At 58.6% G+C, this 15,824-nt stretch overlaps 1 protein-coding gene across 5 annotated transcripts in view; it reads right to left on the bottom strand.

Moving 5' to 3' along the window:
* HSPG2 (heparan sulfate proteoglycan 2) overlaps nt 1–15,824 on the bottom strand; it is a 147,424-nt gene that overhangs the window by 44,189 nt on the left and 87,411 nt on the right. For 3 of the 5 annotated variants that reach the window (XM_044996294.1, XM_044996296.1, XM_044996297.1), the window contains 13 exons: nt 11,632–11,767; nt 10,136–10,287; nt 9,623–9,761; nt 8,822–8,961; nt 6,002–6,140; nt 4,886–5,037; nt 3,981–4,116; nt 2,980–3,131; nt 2,471–2,597; nt 1,937–2,088; nt 1,414–1,552; nt 1,103–1,254; nt 608–746 (listed from right to left, as the gene is read on the bottom strand). In XM_044996294.1, coding sequence (XP_044852229.1) covers nt 608–746; nt 1,103–1,254; nt 1,414–1,552; nt 1,937–2,088; nt 2,471–2,597; nt 2,980–3,131; nt 3,981–4,116; nt 4,886–5,037; nt 6,002–6,140; nt 8,822–8,961; nt 9,623–9,761; nt 10,136–10,287; nt 11,632–11,767 — 1,855 coding nt within the window. The remainder of the gene's footprint in view (nt 1–607; nt 747–1,102; nt 1,255–1,413; nt 1,553–1,936; nt 2,089–2,470; nt 2,598–2,979; nt 3,132–3,980; nt 4,117–4,885; nt 5,038–6,001; nt 6,141–8,821; nt 8,962–9,622; nt 9,762–10,135; nt 10,288–11,631; nt 11,768–15,824) is intronic. The other 2 variants (XM_044996298.1, XM_044996299.1) reach the window with 2 other exon arrangements.

Below are 15,824 nucleotides of genomic sequence, written 5' to 3'. Positions count from 1 at the left end.
AGTCTCAAGCAAGCCCTCCCCAGCACTCAGAGCCCCGGGGAGCATCCCTCATGGACCCTGCCCCACATGGCTAACCCAGCACTGGGGCAGGGTCTCTGCCCTCCCACAATGCACTGGGGTTAGCCAAAGTGGATTCCAATACCTGCCCACCTGGGCCCATCCCTCAGCCCACAGTGCCCACCTCACCACACAGGGGGTCTCCGATCCCTATGGGCTCCTGGCCTGTGTACCCCCATAGAATATCAGGGTTGGAAGGGACCTCAAGAGATCATCTAGTCCAATCCCCTGCTCAAAGGGGGACCAATCCCCAAATGGCCCCCTCAAGGATTGAACTCAAAACCCTGGGTTTAGCAGGCCAATGCTCAAACCACTGAGCTATCCCTCCCCAATGTGAAGCCCCTGCTATGCCTGAAGCCAGGCCAGGGCCCTGAGCCAATCTCAACAGACATCTCCATGGAGATGGGCAGGATACAATCTGGGAGGTGGTACTGGGCCGCCACGGGTCTCTAGCACTGGGTCCATGCCCCTTGCCTGTGTGGGCCCCTGGCACTGAGTCCCATTCCCATTGGCCCCCTCCATATGTGGGCCCCACCCCGCCCAGACGTACGGTACGAGGAGCCAGCACTGTGGGGGATGGTGACGATGACGGAGGCCTCCAGGGGGCCAGCACCATTGCTGACACGGCAGATGTACTCGCCCGAGTCGGCAGCTGAGACCTGGGGGATGCGCAGGCGGGAGCCGGAGACCTGGCGGGGAGAGAGGGCAGGGGCTCATGGGGAGCTGGGCTCCTTGGGAAAGCCAGCCCTGCCTGTGGGACAAGCCCTTACAAGGCTGGCACGGACTGTCTCCGACCCCCACCGTCTCCCAGCCCCATGCAGCCCTTGTGCCTCCTCCTGGGGTAGGACTGGAGACACCATGGACTTTTCCAGGCATTTGGATTCCAAAGCATTTGCTGCCTATTGTGAGTTTCATTGTCCAAGGATATCAACCTTCTCCCCATCGCCGCCCCAGCCAGGAAATCCCATGGGTCTGCTGCTCCTAGGAGCATGGGGGAATTTATGGGCCACGGCCATCAATTCCCAGCCACCACGAGCCCCTGTACCTGGCTACTGGCTGGCAGGGAGCCCTCCCGCCTGTACCACGTGATTCTGAGCTGCGCCTGCCCTGCGACCATGCAGTTCAGGTCCAAGGTCTGTCCCTCGGCGATGGACGCGGAAGAGGTCTCGATCCTCACCCGGGGGGTGACGCCCAGAGCTGGAAGGGGAGCAGAGGTTCAGCACAGAGAGCTCAGAGATGACGAAGGACACATTGTGCCCTGCCAAGCTTTGATCACCCCGCAGGGCGCATGAGGCTACAGCCCAGGCTGGGACATGAGCCAGCTCCCTCCTGCTTCCCGGCCCAGGCCAGACTCACAGTAGGAGGAGCCGGCACCGCCCTGGATGGTGACGATGAGCGAGGTCTCCTGGGTGATGGCGCCGGTGCTGACGCGGCAGACGTACTCGCCCGAGTCGGCCGCCGAGACCTGGGGGATGCGCAAGCGCGAGCCGGAGACCTGGCGGGCAGCGAATGACATGGAGAAAGGGTCCGTGAGAAGAGGGAGTGCATGGGGAGCTGGGGAGGCCAGTGATCCCCCCACTCCCTTACCCCCCTTTGGCCCCGGGCTCTCCGCTGTGGGGTGGGGCTGGCTGCTCCTGCTGGGGCTCCTGAGCAGGACTGCTCAGCCCTGCTCCCTTGAGCTCTCCTGGCCCAGGGGGTCCCTCCTCCTCTCACTGTATCTCCGCTTCCCGAGAGACCGGAGCCGAGCCTCACTGCCCGGCCGGGAGGAGACAGTATCCCAAGAAACTCCAGGACGAGACCCCCTCCTGGGAGGGCAAAGGGAGTCCAAGGCCCAGGAAACACCCTCTGGAAACACTGCCAGGCCCCCCATGTCTCCTACCTGGTGGCTGGCTGGCAGGGAGCCCCCCCGCTTGTGCCATGTGACTCTGGGCTGCACCTGGCCTGCGACGAGGCAGTTCAGGTCCAAGGTCTGTCCCTTGGCGATGGAGGACGAGGAAGATTCGATCCTCACTGGTGGGGTGACTCCTGAGGCTGGAGGGACCAAGGGCAGAGGGTTGGAGCTGTGGGATCTGGCTCCCTCCCATGGAGAAGACATGGAGCAGAGCTGTGGGGGCAGGTCTCCCAGGGCTGGGGCCGGATCAGCACCAGCAGCGAGCTCCTGAATGCCCTGTCTGGTCTAGTTCAGGGCTCCAGCTGCTTCCCCAGGGGCCTGTCCCACAACCCACAGACCTCGCCCTTTGGGAGCTCAGAGCCACCCCATCAGTTCTAGTCACCCCGTTGGGGGGCTGAGATCTCCCCTTGGGTGGCAGCACCTGCGGGTGGTCAGGGTTGTCACTAGAGGCGCCTCCCCAGAGGGCACCGAGCTTCCTCCGCCCTGGGGAAGAGGAGACCACGGTGGCCACACACAACTCACGATAGGAGATACTGCTGCTCTGCTGGATGGTGACGAGGACAGAGGCCTCCTTGGTGCCGGCGCGGCAGACATACTCGCCCGAGTCAGCCGCCGAGACCTGGACCAGCCGCAGGTGTGAGCCAGAGAGCTGGAGGGCGGGTCACGGAGAGCCCGGAGTCAGAGAGGGAAAGGCAGGTCGCTGTCCTCTGACCCCTGCATCACACAGCACGGGGCTGCCTGCCTGGCCTCCACCAGGCTCAGGCTTGCGCCTGCTGCTCAGCTGGCAGAGTAGGACTCACCCTCCCATCCAGCCCCCAACTCCTCTGCCGCCAGGGATGAGAATGCTGCTCCCGGCTCTGCCCTTTCGACTAGGGGTCCTGCCACTGCACTGGGACCCCCGTGGAGCCAGCCCGCAGCAGGACAGAGCCCAGCTCATTCCCAGAGCTGCCATTTTCACCCAATAGCCACATCCTTCGGACCCAGGGGAACCTGGACAGAACCTCTCCGCTAGCCCAGCCTCGCTCTCCTACCTGGTGGTCCGCCGGCAGGGAGCCCCCCCGCTTGTACCACGTGACTGTGGCTGGTGCCTGGCCCGCAACGAGGCAGTGCAGGTCCAGGGTCTGTCCCTCGGTGATGGAGGAGGATGATTGCTCTATCCAAATTGGGGGGCGCATGCCCGAGGCTGGAAGAGCCCAGAGAAGGGGGTGAGCACGGCTGACAGCAAATTCTCTGGCATGTCAAACCCCCACAGCAAGTGGAGATGGAAATGACTCCAGGGTCCCACGGTCCCAGCCCAGCCCAGCTGTAAACAGCCCAGTGATGGGGCTTCCCCCCAGAGCTGAACCCCTCCTCTCTCCCTCTGAAATCTAAAGGGGACGGCCCCCAATCTGATCCCTGCAGGATGCCCCTATACTGTACAAGCAGGACGCTGCCCAGGGGATTGGATTCCCCACATGTAGGGCTTCAGGCATGCGCATATACAGGGGAGGCTGCCTCTAAGGCCAATGCCCATGGGACAGGCTACGCCGGGGAAACCGGAGCAGAGTCGGCAACGTGCCCCCATCCCCCCTTGAAATAGGGTCTCTGGTGGCACCTGATCCTGTCTCTGCCCTGAGCGAAGCGTCTGCTCAATACCCCAGTACGCTCCATGGGGAGGGCAGCCCACAGTGGGGGAGGGGGCTCTTCCCCACAAAGGAGCCTCAGCAGCCATCACCCCACAGGCCTTCAGCAGTGAGGGATGCGCTCATCATCATTACTGTCTATAGCAGGAGCTACCCGAGGCCCCAGCTGAGATCAGGGCCCATTGTGCTGGGCGCTGCACAGACACAGAGTGAGAGACAGGCCCTGCCCCGAAGAGCTACACAGAAAAAGGGAGGGGAAGCTGAGGCACAGAGAAATTTAGCAGGTCAGTAGCAGAGGGAGCATAGAACCCAGATCCTCAGTCCAGTGCTCTGTCCACTAGGCCAGGCTGCCTGCCACCCTTTGTGGGACACTGGAAGAACGGCTGTCGCTGTCTGTTGCCTGGACTCACAGTAGGAAGACCCGGCGCTGCTGATGGTGACAATGATGGAGGCTTCTTGGACCATGGTGCCAGTGCGGACGCGGCAGACGTACTCGCCGGAGTCGGCTGCCAAGACTTGGGAGATGCGCAGGTAGGAGCCGGAGACCTGGCGGGCAAGGAGCCGGGAGCGCGAGAGACAAACCCCACATCTAACATCAAGGCTCTGATAACATCTCCTCAGGGCAGGGGAGGGCACCCTCCCCCCACAAGGGCCTATCGTACCAGGGCTGCCACGATCCCAGCCTGTTAGCCAGGGCTCTGCCGGTCGCCATTCCTAGGAGAGCAACCCAAGTCCCACTGCCCTGCCACCCTGGGAGCAGCAGTGCATTGTGGGTAGCGCAGGCGGGGTGACCGGAGCTATGTATGTGACAGAGTGGGAGTTTTTCAAAGTATTTTGTATAAGAACATAAGAACGGCCACACTGGGTCAGATCAAAGGTCCATCTAGCCCAGTATCCTGTCTGGCGACAGTGGCCAGTGCCAGGTGCCCCAGAGGGAATGAACAGAACAGGGAATCATCAAGTGATCCATCCCCTGTCTAGTGTATGGGCCTCAGTGAGTGCGTGTGACCCTACAGGGGCTGACATGTTGAAGGGGGCCACCCCAGGGACTGTTCCCGAGTCATGTGAGAGCACCAGCCTGTGGACCCGTGACAGGTTGTTCCCACACCACTGCAGCACTGGGCTATGGCAGACTTGGGCAGTTTCCCCATGGAGCTGCCAAGCACTAACCAGGGTACCAAGGTGAGAAACCAGATAACTCTGGAGGGAGATGGACGTCCTCCAGAGATGGGCCCATCTGCAGCAAACAACCCCTCCAGACCCACTCTCCCTGCCCAAGGAACCCCCAATCATGTCTGGCGTGTGTATCTCCTACCTGGTGACTGGCCGGCAGGGAGCCCCCCCGCTTGTACCACGTGACTGTGGCTGGTGCCTGGCCTGCGACGAGGCAGTGCAGGTCCAGGGTCTGTCCCTCAGAGATGGAGGATGAGGAAGACTCGATGCGGACAGGGGGTTCGACGCCTGAGGCTGGAGGAACCAGGGGGAAGGGGGGTTAGAGCTGGGGGAGAGGTCCCCTCTCATAGCAGAGGAATTGGGAGATAGAAACAGCCTGCCAAAGCAGCTAGTCCACCCCCAGTCCCCGCTGCCGGAGCAGGAGCTCTGTCAGCAGAGCCTAAAGAGCTGAGTGTCTGGCTTTCAGGAGAGACCAAGGTGGCTGACAGTCTGCGCCTCCTGCTTGGCACGTGGGAGCTCTGTGCTCTGAAGTTCTGGTCTCATGGCCAGTAGCCTCTGCTCCCAGGCTCTAGGCCGTGAAGCTCCTTCCAGCTGCAAATGTCGAAGGACAGGGAAAAGCACTGGCCAAATGGGGGAACCCAAGGCAGATTCCCCAGGGAGGTGAAGTAACTTGCTTCAGTCACGCAGCAAGCTAGGGCAGAGGTGGGGCTAGAACCCAGGTCTCCTGAGCCCCCTCCATGCCCAGGCCATGCAGCCTCTCCCTCCAGCAGCACAAACGAGCCTCCCTTTCCCTCTGGGGCGCGAAGGGAGATCAGCACCGCAGCTCACTTGCTCCTCAGCGTCTGCTGAGCCTGCTGCCCCAGGGGCAGGGGTGCCAATCAGGATGGCGGTCTCCATGATCTGGGCACCTCCCTACTAGATGCTAGCCGGAGCCCCCCTGGCCCAGTGGTGGTTGGCCTGTTTCATGGCCACAGCCAGCCCGGAAGGAGATTCCTTCCGCTCCTCACTGCTCTTCTCATCTCCTGGGAAACAAGAGATACCTTGGCCTAACCCTCCTCTCCCCCCCAGGGCTGCCCCAAAGGGCTCCCTGCAGGACCTCCTCAGTCCTGCTTCCTCCCGCCCCATGCACCCCTGCTGGGCCCAGCTGCCAGCAAGGCAGAGGAGCAGCTGCCCTGAACCCTAAGGCCTGAGGTCACGCCTGAGCCAGGGTTTCCAGGCCAGCCCAGGCTGCACCATGCCAGGCACTGCCTTCACTTACGGTAGGGTGAGTCGGTGGCGTGGTAGATGGTGACGATGATGGAGGCCTCTTGGATACCAGCGCTGGTGCTGACGCGGCAGACGTACTCACCCGAGTCGGCCACCGAGACCCGGACCAGTCGCAGGTGGGAGCCGGAGACCTGGCGGGGAACGGGGCAGGAAAGCAATGGGGCTTTGTGAGAGGAGAGAATGGAACTGGCAAGCGGAATGGAGCCGCGGGGGGAGCTAACCCCACGCCTGCGTCCCTCAGCCAAAGCAGCCTCCCCCAGCGTGTGGGGCAAAGGACTAGCCGGGTTGGGGGCGTGGCCCCACCTCACAGTGGTTCTCCAGAGTTCAGCTAAAAGAGTCAGTCTCTTGCTGTGAAGGTTGCACAGAAAATCGTGAACGCATGACCTGAGTGCCACCGAGGCAGGGTCAGCCTGAGTCTGCAGGGAGCCTGAGCCGCGTCAGAGGCCAGGCTGCGCTGCCCCACTAGCTCCAGGACAGCATGGAGATCTGGGCCGGCCTTTCCCAGGGCGTGTCACCCTCCACCCACACATGGCCGGGGAGTGGGGCTGGGGGTGCCAGTGGGGCGCTAAGGAAGGGCTGCCCAGGGACACGGGTGTGACACTGCACCCCATATTCTTCACAGGGATATTATGATACGATTATGGCATCATTGTGATGTCTTTTCTGTAAGGTAAGTCATGTGAGATATCATTGGAAAGGTCATGAGTCCCTGACTATGAAGATCCTGTTTGTGCGCATGTATAATTTTTGTGTCTGAAGTTAGGAATATTGACTGTGTATCTGGGTTTACACCTGGGGAACACCCACTAGACAAGATGCTTCATTCTGAAAAGCTCGGTGGGGAAGGGCCATTAGAGAAACCAAGAGGCCTTAGAAGAAGCTGATTTCCCACCTGGGGAGCCTTGCTGAGGAGGCTGCTGTGCCACTACAGGGACATGTGACCAGGTCACCTGATGCTGGACTCCATCTTGGGACATCAGTATTTTTCTACTGACTTGCACAGGAACCAAGCTTTGAAACAAAGGGGTCCCACCCTATGCAAAAGCTATAAAAGGCAGGGGAGTGACATCATCATGGTTCTTCACAGACTCCCCACCCAAAGAGACTCCTGGAAACACCTGAGGAAGTGCTGGACCCAGGCTAAAGGGACTGGAACCCCGGGGGATTCCAAGCTGTAAGTTAGTGCCGTTTGCCCCTTGGGAATCTGCAGCTGCTTGTATCATCACTTGGGGGAGGAGCTGCTGTTCATAGCCAATCTTGTTAGTATATTAAGCTCAGTTTGTGGTTTTTGTTTATTTGCTAGGTAACCTGCTTTGATCTGTTTGCTATCCCTTTAAAATGTATCTTTTTGTAGTTAATAAACTTGAATCATAGAATCTCAGGGTTGGAAGGGACCTCAGGAGGTCATCTAGTCCAACCCCCTGCTCAAAGCAGGATCAAACCCAACTAAATCATCCCAGCCAGGGCTTTGTCAAGCCTGACCTTAAAAACCTCTAAGGATGGAGATTCCACTACCTCCCTAGGGAACCCATTCCAGTGCTTCACCACCCTACTAGTGAAAAAGTTTTTCCTAATGTCCAACCTAAACCTCCCCCTCTGCAACTTGAGACCATTACTCCTTGTTCTGTCATCTTCTACCACTGAGAACAGTCTAGATCCATCCTCTTTGGAACCCCCTTTCAGGTAGTTGAAAGCAGCTATCAAATCCCCCCTCATTCTTCTCTTCTGCAGGCTAAACAATCCCAGTTCCCTCAGCCTCTCCTCATAAGTCATGTGCTCCAGACCCCTAATCATTTTTGTTGCCCTCCGCTGGACTCTCTCCAATTTATCCACATCCTTCTTGTAGTGTGGGGCCCAAAACTGGACACAGTACTCCAAATGAAGCCTCACCAGTGCTGAGTAGAGGGGAATGATCACATCCCTCGATCTGCTGGAAATGCCCCTACTTATACAACCCAAAATGCCATTAGCCTTCTTGGCAACAAGGGCACACTGTTGACTCATATTCAGCTTTTCGTCCACCGTAACCCCTAGGTCCTTTTCTGCAGAACTGCTGCCCAGCCATTCGGTCCCTAGTCTGTAGCAGTGCATGGGATTCTTCCGTCCTAAGTGCAGGACTCTGCACTTGTCCTTGTTGAACCTCATCATATTTCTTTTGGCCCAATCCTCTAATTTGTCTAGGTCCCTCTGTATCCTAGCCCTACCCTCCAGCGTATCAACCACTCCTCCAAAAAAACAAAAAACTTGGTTTTGCTTTGTTTAAAACCAGTGTGTGGGATTCATAACTCGGGGCAGGAAGCTGTTGTACATTCCTCTCCACAGCGCGGAGGGGGGAATTTCATGATGGTCTCCTTGTGGGTTGACGCTCTAGAAGGAGTGCGTGCCTAAGTAGCTGGGAAGTTCCCTAGCTGGACTCTTCCCATCTGCATGTAACTGCCTGTATATGGGCTGGGAGCCTTGTCACAGCCGTACAGTATAAAGGGAGCCTGGGCTGGGGGCCTGGGGGGCTCAGTGGTACCCCAGTTCGAGGTGGCACCCTGGGAGGAACCCGTCACAATGGTAACCTCCCCCTCTTGGGGCAGGGCTCTGGAGAGACAATCCCAGAAGCATGAGGAGCAAGGTATTGTGGGTAAGCTGGACAATGGTGCGGGGTGCCAGGTGCTACATTACTGGGAGGCAGCGCTGTGGACTTACTGGTTCCCCAAGGAATCCCCAAGCAGCTACTGCTGAGTCCTTGGCATTCCAGCTCCCCACGAGCTGGCACAGGCCCCAGCACCAGCCCCAGACCCCGTGGTCCCACATGGCCCCTTACCTGGTGGCCTTCCGGCAGGGAGCCCCCCCGCTTGTACCACGTGACTGTGGCTGGCGACTGGCCTGTGACGAGGCACTTCAGGTCCAGGGTCTGTCCCTCAGTGACGGCGGAGGAGGAGGACTCAATGTGGATGGGGGGGGCTGGAAGAACAGAGAGGGAGGGGTAGAGCCAAGAGCGGAGCCCCCCCAAAAGCCAGGCTGAGCAGTGCTGGCTGGGGGAGTGGAAATGACCTGCCCGGCCCGCAGCCCCACAGGGTCAGAGTGCGGCTCTCCCGGGACTGGCAAGGCAGCTGCACGGACCACAGGGCAACACCCAGGGGAAGAAGGCAGCCCACGGCTCGCCCTTCGCCCTCCAGGGCAGATCCATTGTGGGGGGCTCCTGCTCCCAGAGATCAGCAGAAACTTCCACACACACACCCCATCCCCCCACCCCCAACAGCAACCCCTGTGCTGCCTGGTCGTGCCACTGCCAGGCTGGTTCCCCTGGAGAAAGCACCCAGGGCCACTGTCCCTGAGAGCTGATCCCTGTGGCACACTCCCAGCAGCCTGCACCCACCTGCACAGACTCCTCCACTCACCTGTGGAAGGGGAATGGTGGCCCTGAAACCTGTCCTGTGCAGGGGGCAGGAACTGCAAGGGGAAGGCAGGGTCTGGAAAGCACATCCCTGGGGACGCAGCAGGTGAGAGCCATCCCTTACCCAGTGGATGCCAGTGCATCGTCCACAGGGACCCCTGGTACCAGTGGAACAAGCGCAGGGAGCTCCTGCCCCCAGGCCAGCCAGCTCACACAGCTCAGACTTACCGTGTGGGGAGCCGGCGCTGTGCTGCACAGTAACTGGGATGGAGGCCTCGCGGGAGCTGGCACCGATGCTCACGCGGCAGACGTACTCACCCGAGTCGGCCGCCGAGACCTGCGAGATGCGGAGGTGGGAGCCGGAGACCTGGCAGGGAGATGGGTGGGAGAGAGGGAATTCAAGGGGGAAGAGAAGAAAACAGCCCTGAGCTTAACCCTCAGCCCCATTGTGTCTCCTGCCCAGCCCCCTCAGAGATCCCAGGGACTCGCTGGGCCTCAGCCTGAGAACTACTGGCCTCTCATTTCTGCATCCTCCCGTCTCCCTGTTCTCAGAGACTGACACAGCTGCCCGCCTGACCTGGGATAAGGAAAAGCCTCCTTGGGATCCATGAGCATCTGTACCAGGACCCGAGGGAGTCCATACAGGGGCTCTGCAGTGCCACGGGCTGCCTCCCCAGCTGGCGTGAACTGGTGCAGCTCCACAGCTGTCCATGGAGTCACACTGATTTCCTACAGCTGTACCTGGTGTCTGGCCGGCAGAGAGCCCCCCCGCTTGTACCACGTCACTGTGGCTGGCGCCTGGCCTGTGACGAGGCAGTGCAGGTCCAGGGTCTGTCCTTCAGCGATGGAAGACGATAAGGCCTCGATCCGGATGGGGGGCACCACGCCCGAGTCTGGAAGAAACAGAACAGGGTAAATCAGCTTAGCACGGATCAATGGCTGAGTTTGTGTAAAGCCTGGCAGCTTGTCACACAATGCAGCCCGCACCTCCTCATGCCCAGCTACTGCAGCCTAGCCTGGAATTATTCATCGCTAGCGTTATCTGCAGGTGCCCAGTCAGGGACAGGTGCTGCACAGCCACAGAGCAGAAAGGTGGCCTTGGCAGTTGAAATGCATTAGCAATGGCTCATTTTCCTGCACTCCCGGAGGGGGCTGGCTGTGCTGGGGTCCTGTAGGCCAACTGCTGGAGATGCTTGGCCTTTTCCGGCTGATCTCATCTATTTACTCACCCAGGCTGACCTCCCACTTGGTCACTTACTTCAAATGCCACAGTGCCCTGGTGGCAGCCCCAGGAACCTCCCTGGTGAAGAGGCTGAGGGGTGGGATCATGGCAGCCCAAGCTGGAAGCCACGCTCTGAGATCAGTGCTGGGCCAGGCGCCAGCACCCCTTCCCCTGGCATGCTGCCAGCTCCGCGTGGGCCTGCTCACGCCCACCCCCTTTCACACCAGCAGCTGTGCCACGGGGTTTTACCGGCACAAGCTCAAACATCCACCCAGCCACTCGCAGGGGGGGACTGAGCTGGGTTCCTTCACGCATTTGCCCCCAGAGCTCAGCCATGCAGCCTCAGTCCCACCAGCTGGGACACCACCACATGACCTATCAGGCCCAGCACGACAGCTCGCCAGTCTCACTTCTGAGCCTGCCAGCCACATGCTGTGCTCAGCAGCCCGAGTGACTCAAGCCTCCACCAGCTGCCACCCCACAGCAGGAGTCCACGGACAAGCTGGGCTACTGGGACAATGCTCCTGAATGGGTCCCCGCAGGGACTGAGCTGGGCTCTTGGGACAGCCCAGCCAGCCAATCAACGCTTGAGCTAATAACCCAGCTCCGGCAGCCTGCGGGGGAACAGTGCACCTGGAAAGCTCTTCACTGCTCTGGCTACTCAGGGCTACATGCCTGGGCTCCACTCTCCATGTGCTGAGCACAGGCTGGTTGCAGAGCCCTTTCTTGGGGGCAGACCCTCCTCTTAGCCCAGGCTAAGGGGGATTTTCTGTGGGAGCCTCTTGTTAAAGTCCTGGCAGCACCAACAGCTGGAGAGAAGCTGCTGGAGCTGAAAGGCAGGGGCCTTGCCCCCCTCCCTGAGCCCTGCCCTGGGCTGGGGAGGGACACCCCCTCCAGCTGGATGGCACATGGGTGATGCCCAATGCTGCACTGCACAGCATGTGGCAGGGCAGCCCTGCAGGTGGCCGGCACATCCCTAGTGGTTAGCAGTGAAAGCCCGTCCTTGGGCCCCTACCTCGTAGCACCACCACCTCGATCCTGGCACTGCCGACACCGGCTGGGCTGGTCCCGATGCACAGGTAGACCCCACTGTCAGCGGCCGTGATGGAGGGGATCACCAGAGTGGCGATGTCGGTGCGCTCCGAGCGGGACTGCAAACACAGCAAGGGAGCGGTCAGGGCTGGGGTCCCAGAGGCACACGTCGGACACAAGCTCCAAGTGTGCAGGAAGAGGTGAGGGCACCTGGGACCCCGTCCCCATTGTGTGGGGTCAGCAGCAGGCCCCGCTGAGGAGACCGTTGATCAGTGCCCAGCTGAGTGGGAAAGGGGCTGCTGGGTAGCCAGCTTGGTTACTGGCGGTTTGTCTGGGTGGTACAGGGCCTGTGGGGGAGCTGGGCCGCTGGGGGGTAGCACTCTGTCCCTCAAAGTAGCACCCTGGAACCCCCATATTCACCCCTGTCAAATAATTATGCTCTATTTCATACAAGCATGCTGTGATGGTTCACTCCATAGTCGTTACGAAAATATGCTTATGATATGACTATGACGTAACAGATATACTTTATGCAAGATGGCTCATGTGAGATATCATTGGAAAGGTTCTGATTTACTGACTGCGATTATCCCATTTGTACGTCTGCATCATTTCTGTATCTGAAGTTAGGGATATTGACTCTGTATCTCTATTTCAGTTATGCTACTTTGGGTGACGCCCTCTGCCAACACTTCAGGTAGAACAAGGGAAAAGCCAGGCAGGGCGAATGGCCCATCAGTGAGGAGGATGAGCTGTGAAAAGCTTGGCCTTCCTGGGCACACCCCATACTGCCCCTGATATTACAGTCACCTCCGACTAAACATTACCTGGGACTTCTTGTAACTTTCCTCTGTGAGGGAAGTGGGGTCAAGTTTGGAAACAAAGGATTGTGGCCTTATGTAAATCCTAGTGACGGGTGGGGAGGAATGGGCCTGTCCGCCCCAGAAGAGAGACTGCGGAAGCCACCTGAAGGGAAGGCAGCGGGGGAGTCCAGACTGAGACAGGGCTCCAGTCTGAAAAGCAACAGAACCGGAACTCGGAACCACAGACACTTTGCAACCTGCCTAACAGAACATTTAGGGTAAGAAATTCCATTGTGTAACCTGTTGCTTAAGTCTATTGAGCTTAGCTTGCGTACTGTGGTTTATTTGCTCAGTAATCTGCTTTGTTCTGTCAGTTATCTTATAGTCACTTAAAATTCACCTTTTGTAGTTAATAAACTGATTTCCTGTTTATAATATAACCCAGTGTGTGTAATTTCTAACTGGGGTGAAGGGGGAGGCGAGAAGTTGTGCAGATCTCCCCCACGTTGAGGACGGGGGCGGGTTTCATAAAACCTTAAAGGGAGTGGGCACCAGAGTGTTGGGGGAGCCCCTAAGTCTGAATCTTCCCCGAGCCGATCTTGGTCTCTGTGCAGCTGGCCGTGGCCCTGCCTGGGTGCTTGGCTGGAAGAGGCTTGGGAGCCCAGTCCATCCATGCCAGGTAAAGGGGACCCAGGCTGGCAGAATAGGCTGACTCAGTGGCATAAGGTGACACCCCGAAGCACCCCAACCCAACACACAGGCCATGTAAAATATCACATGAAAGCTCATGATCTGCTGAAACCCACTGTTCTGTCCAAATCTGCATATCGTTAGTGTGTAGGAAGTGATGAGATTTTGCTGTATGGTTGTTACTGAACTATGTTGTAAGTTTTGAGTCTCTCCTGCTAGGTGGTGACCCACTCCCTGGGGAGTGTTATGTGACCATTAATCAGCAGGGGAGTTGTAAACAAGGGATGTACAATGCTGTAAGAGGGCTGCACAAGCATCACACAATGGGGGATTGCTCAATTCTGTGACTCAGCAATGCCCACCAGGATGTGTCGGGGCTAGTGTTTTCCAGGCACATGGACTGAGGATATAAAATAGGGGACAGTGGCATCATTCTTTGGCCTTTCTCCTCCCCCACTGTGATGAAGTGGGGGGGGGGGTGTCTTGTTTTTTCTATGGCTTGTTGTTACAAAGGACCGGCAACGGAACTTGGGACCCCAGCCAATGGCCTAGAGAATGGATACCCCAGTGCCCTCTCGAAGCGGGGCACTGCAGCACCGAGGGTAGGGTTTGACAGAGCTGGGCTGGAGCCTCCGTCCCAAGGTGGGGAAACTGTATCCTCAAGCCCAACAGCTGAATTCCAGAAGGAGCTGCAGGAGGATCCCTCCTTGAAGAAGCTGAGGGCCTCGCTGGCCACAGCGGTGCAGGAGCAATCATGTCAACATGATGAAATGGAGAAGTTGGTGCTGGCTGTGTATGGGCAGTGGGAGGAGTAGGGAGAGCTTCCCTGAGGCTGGGGCTGACCCCTCACTGGAATCAATTCCACTCAGACCAGCTAACCCCTGCCCAGCAGGCAGAGGTCAGAGCAGTGCTGCATTCATACCGGCAGCTGTTCTCCAACCGGCCTGGGCTCTCTAACCTGGCTGTCCACCGGGTGGAGACAGGAACCAACCCTCCCATCAGGTGTTCTCCATTCAGGGTCACTGGGAAAACAGCCCAGCACCTGGAGAGAGAGGTCGGGGACATGCTGGCTTTAGGGGTGATCCAGCCGTCTGCCAGCCCCTGGGCCTCACCCATGGTGCTGGTCCCCAAGAAGGACGGATCAATCTGGTTCTGTGTGGACTATTGGAAGCTCAATGCCATCACCGTGCCTGATTCCAACCCCATGCCTGGGACCAATGAGATCCTAGACAAGTTGGGAGTACCTGACTACCAAAGGCTACTGGCAGGTGCCTTTCGACCCAGAGGCCAGGGCAAAGTCTGCCTTCACCACCCCAATAGGGCTCTTTGAGTGCCTGGTCCTGCCTTTCGGCCTCAAGGGGGCACCTGCCACCTTCCAGCGCCTGGTGGATCAGTTGCTAAGGGGGCTGGAGGACTTTGCTCTAATGAATATTGACAATATCTGTGTCTTTAGCCAGACCTGACGTGGCTGCACCAAATAAAAGGAGCTAATGCCAAGCTGCTGAGATGGAGCCTGCTCCTCCAGGGTTATGACATGGAGGGGGAGGCCAATGTTATAGTCGATGCTTTATCATGGGGTGGGGGCCCTGAACTTCCCCAGGTCACTGGCTAAGTGACCCCACTCAGTTCAGACTTGAAGAGGGGAGAGATGTGACAAAGTGAGGGTCTGTCTTGGTTTTTTCCTTGCTTTTTCAATGGTTTGTATGCAGAGGGGGCGGGACTCGGTTTCCCTGGGTGTTACTGGCTTAATGAGGTGATGGGAGAGGGAGTTTGTTGTTACAAAGGACCGGCAATGGAACTTGGGACTCCAGCCAATGGCCTGGAGAATGGAGACCCCAGCGACTGGTGACCTGGAGACCCAGCTCAGGAGTCACAGCCTGTTCCGGCCAGTGGGCGAACAACGGACTGTAAAGAGAGGGTCCTGGTGACCTGACCAGCTGGTTCCAGACAGAGGGGGCCAGAGGACAGAAGAGAGGAGAGGAGGCCCAGATGACCTGGTGTACATGGAGAGAAGACAATGGACAGAGGGGGCTTGGGGCCGGGGATATCGGAGGCCCAGCTGGGAAGCAGGGGGGCTCTGGGCTGGAGAGGGGAAGCAGGCAGAGCCCCCCTGGATGCAGGGAGACTGGGATATGCTGTGTTGAGGGAGGCCTGGCCTGAGAGGTTCCTGTGCTGGGTTCAACTCTCAATAAACCCCCGTTTTACGCTGGCTGAGAGTCACTCCGGGCTACAGAACAGGGCTGCATTATTCCCTCTGGGAGTGGAGGCCCCGGGAGTCCAGAGCGCGTCGACTCCCTGAGGGGCCCACGGCAGAGACAGACGTGCTAAGGCTCAGAGAGGTGCGGCTCCAGGAGGTGGAGGGGCCTGACCCCCGAGAGAGAGGACCCCCGAGAAGGGCTGTCGCACTGAAGGGGGTTCCCCCCCAGGGACCGCACAGAGCCAAGAGTGGGCCCGATCTGTGAGTCTGTAACACCCACCTACGCTGGAAGCAACAAGAGCGCTGGGAAGACCAAGACTTCAGCTGAGGAGACTGGTCCCAGGCTCAAGGGAGAAGCCAGCGTGTTAAGAGTTGTAACATCCAGTGGGGTGAGAGAACTGCTTGATCCAAATAAGATTTCAGATCTAGACTGTGTGATGATCTTTTACTTTCTTTGGTAACTAGCTGTGACCTTTCGTGCCTAAC

This window comes from Mauremys mutica, chromosome 21, assembly GCF_020497125.1.
Source record: "Mauremys mutica isolate MM-2020 ecotype Southern chromosome 21, ASM2049712v1, whole genome shotgun sequence".
NCBI lineage: Eukaryota > Metazoa > Chordata > Testudines > Geoemydidae > Mauremys > Mauremys mutica.
The sequence above is the reverse complement of the archived record's forward strand: the minus strand, read 5'-3'. Positions and strand labels throughout refer to the sequence as shown.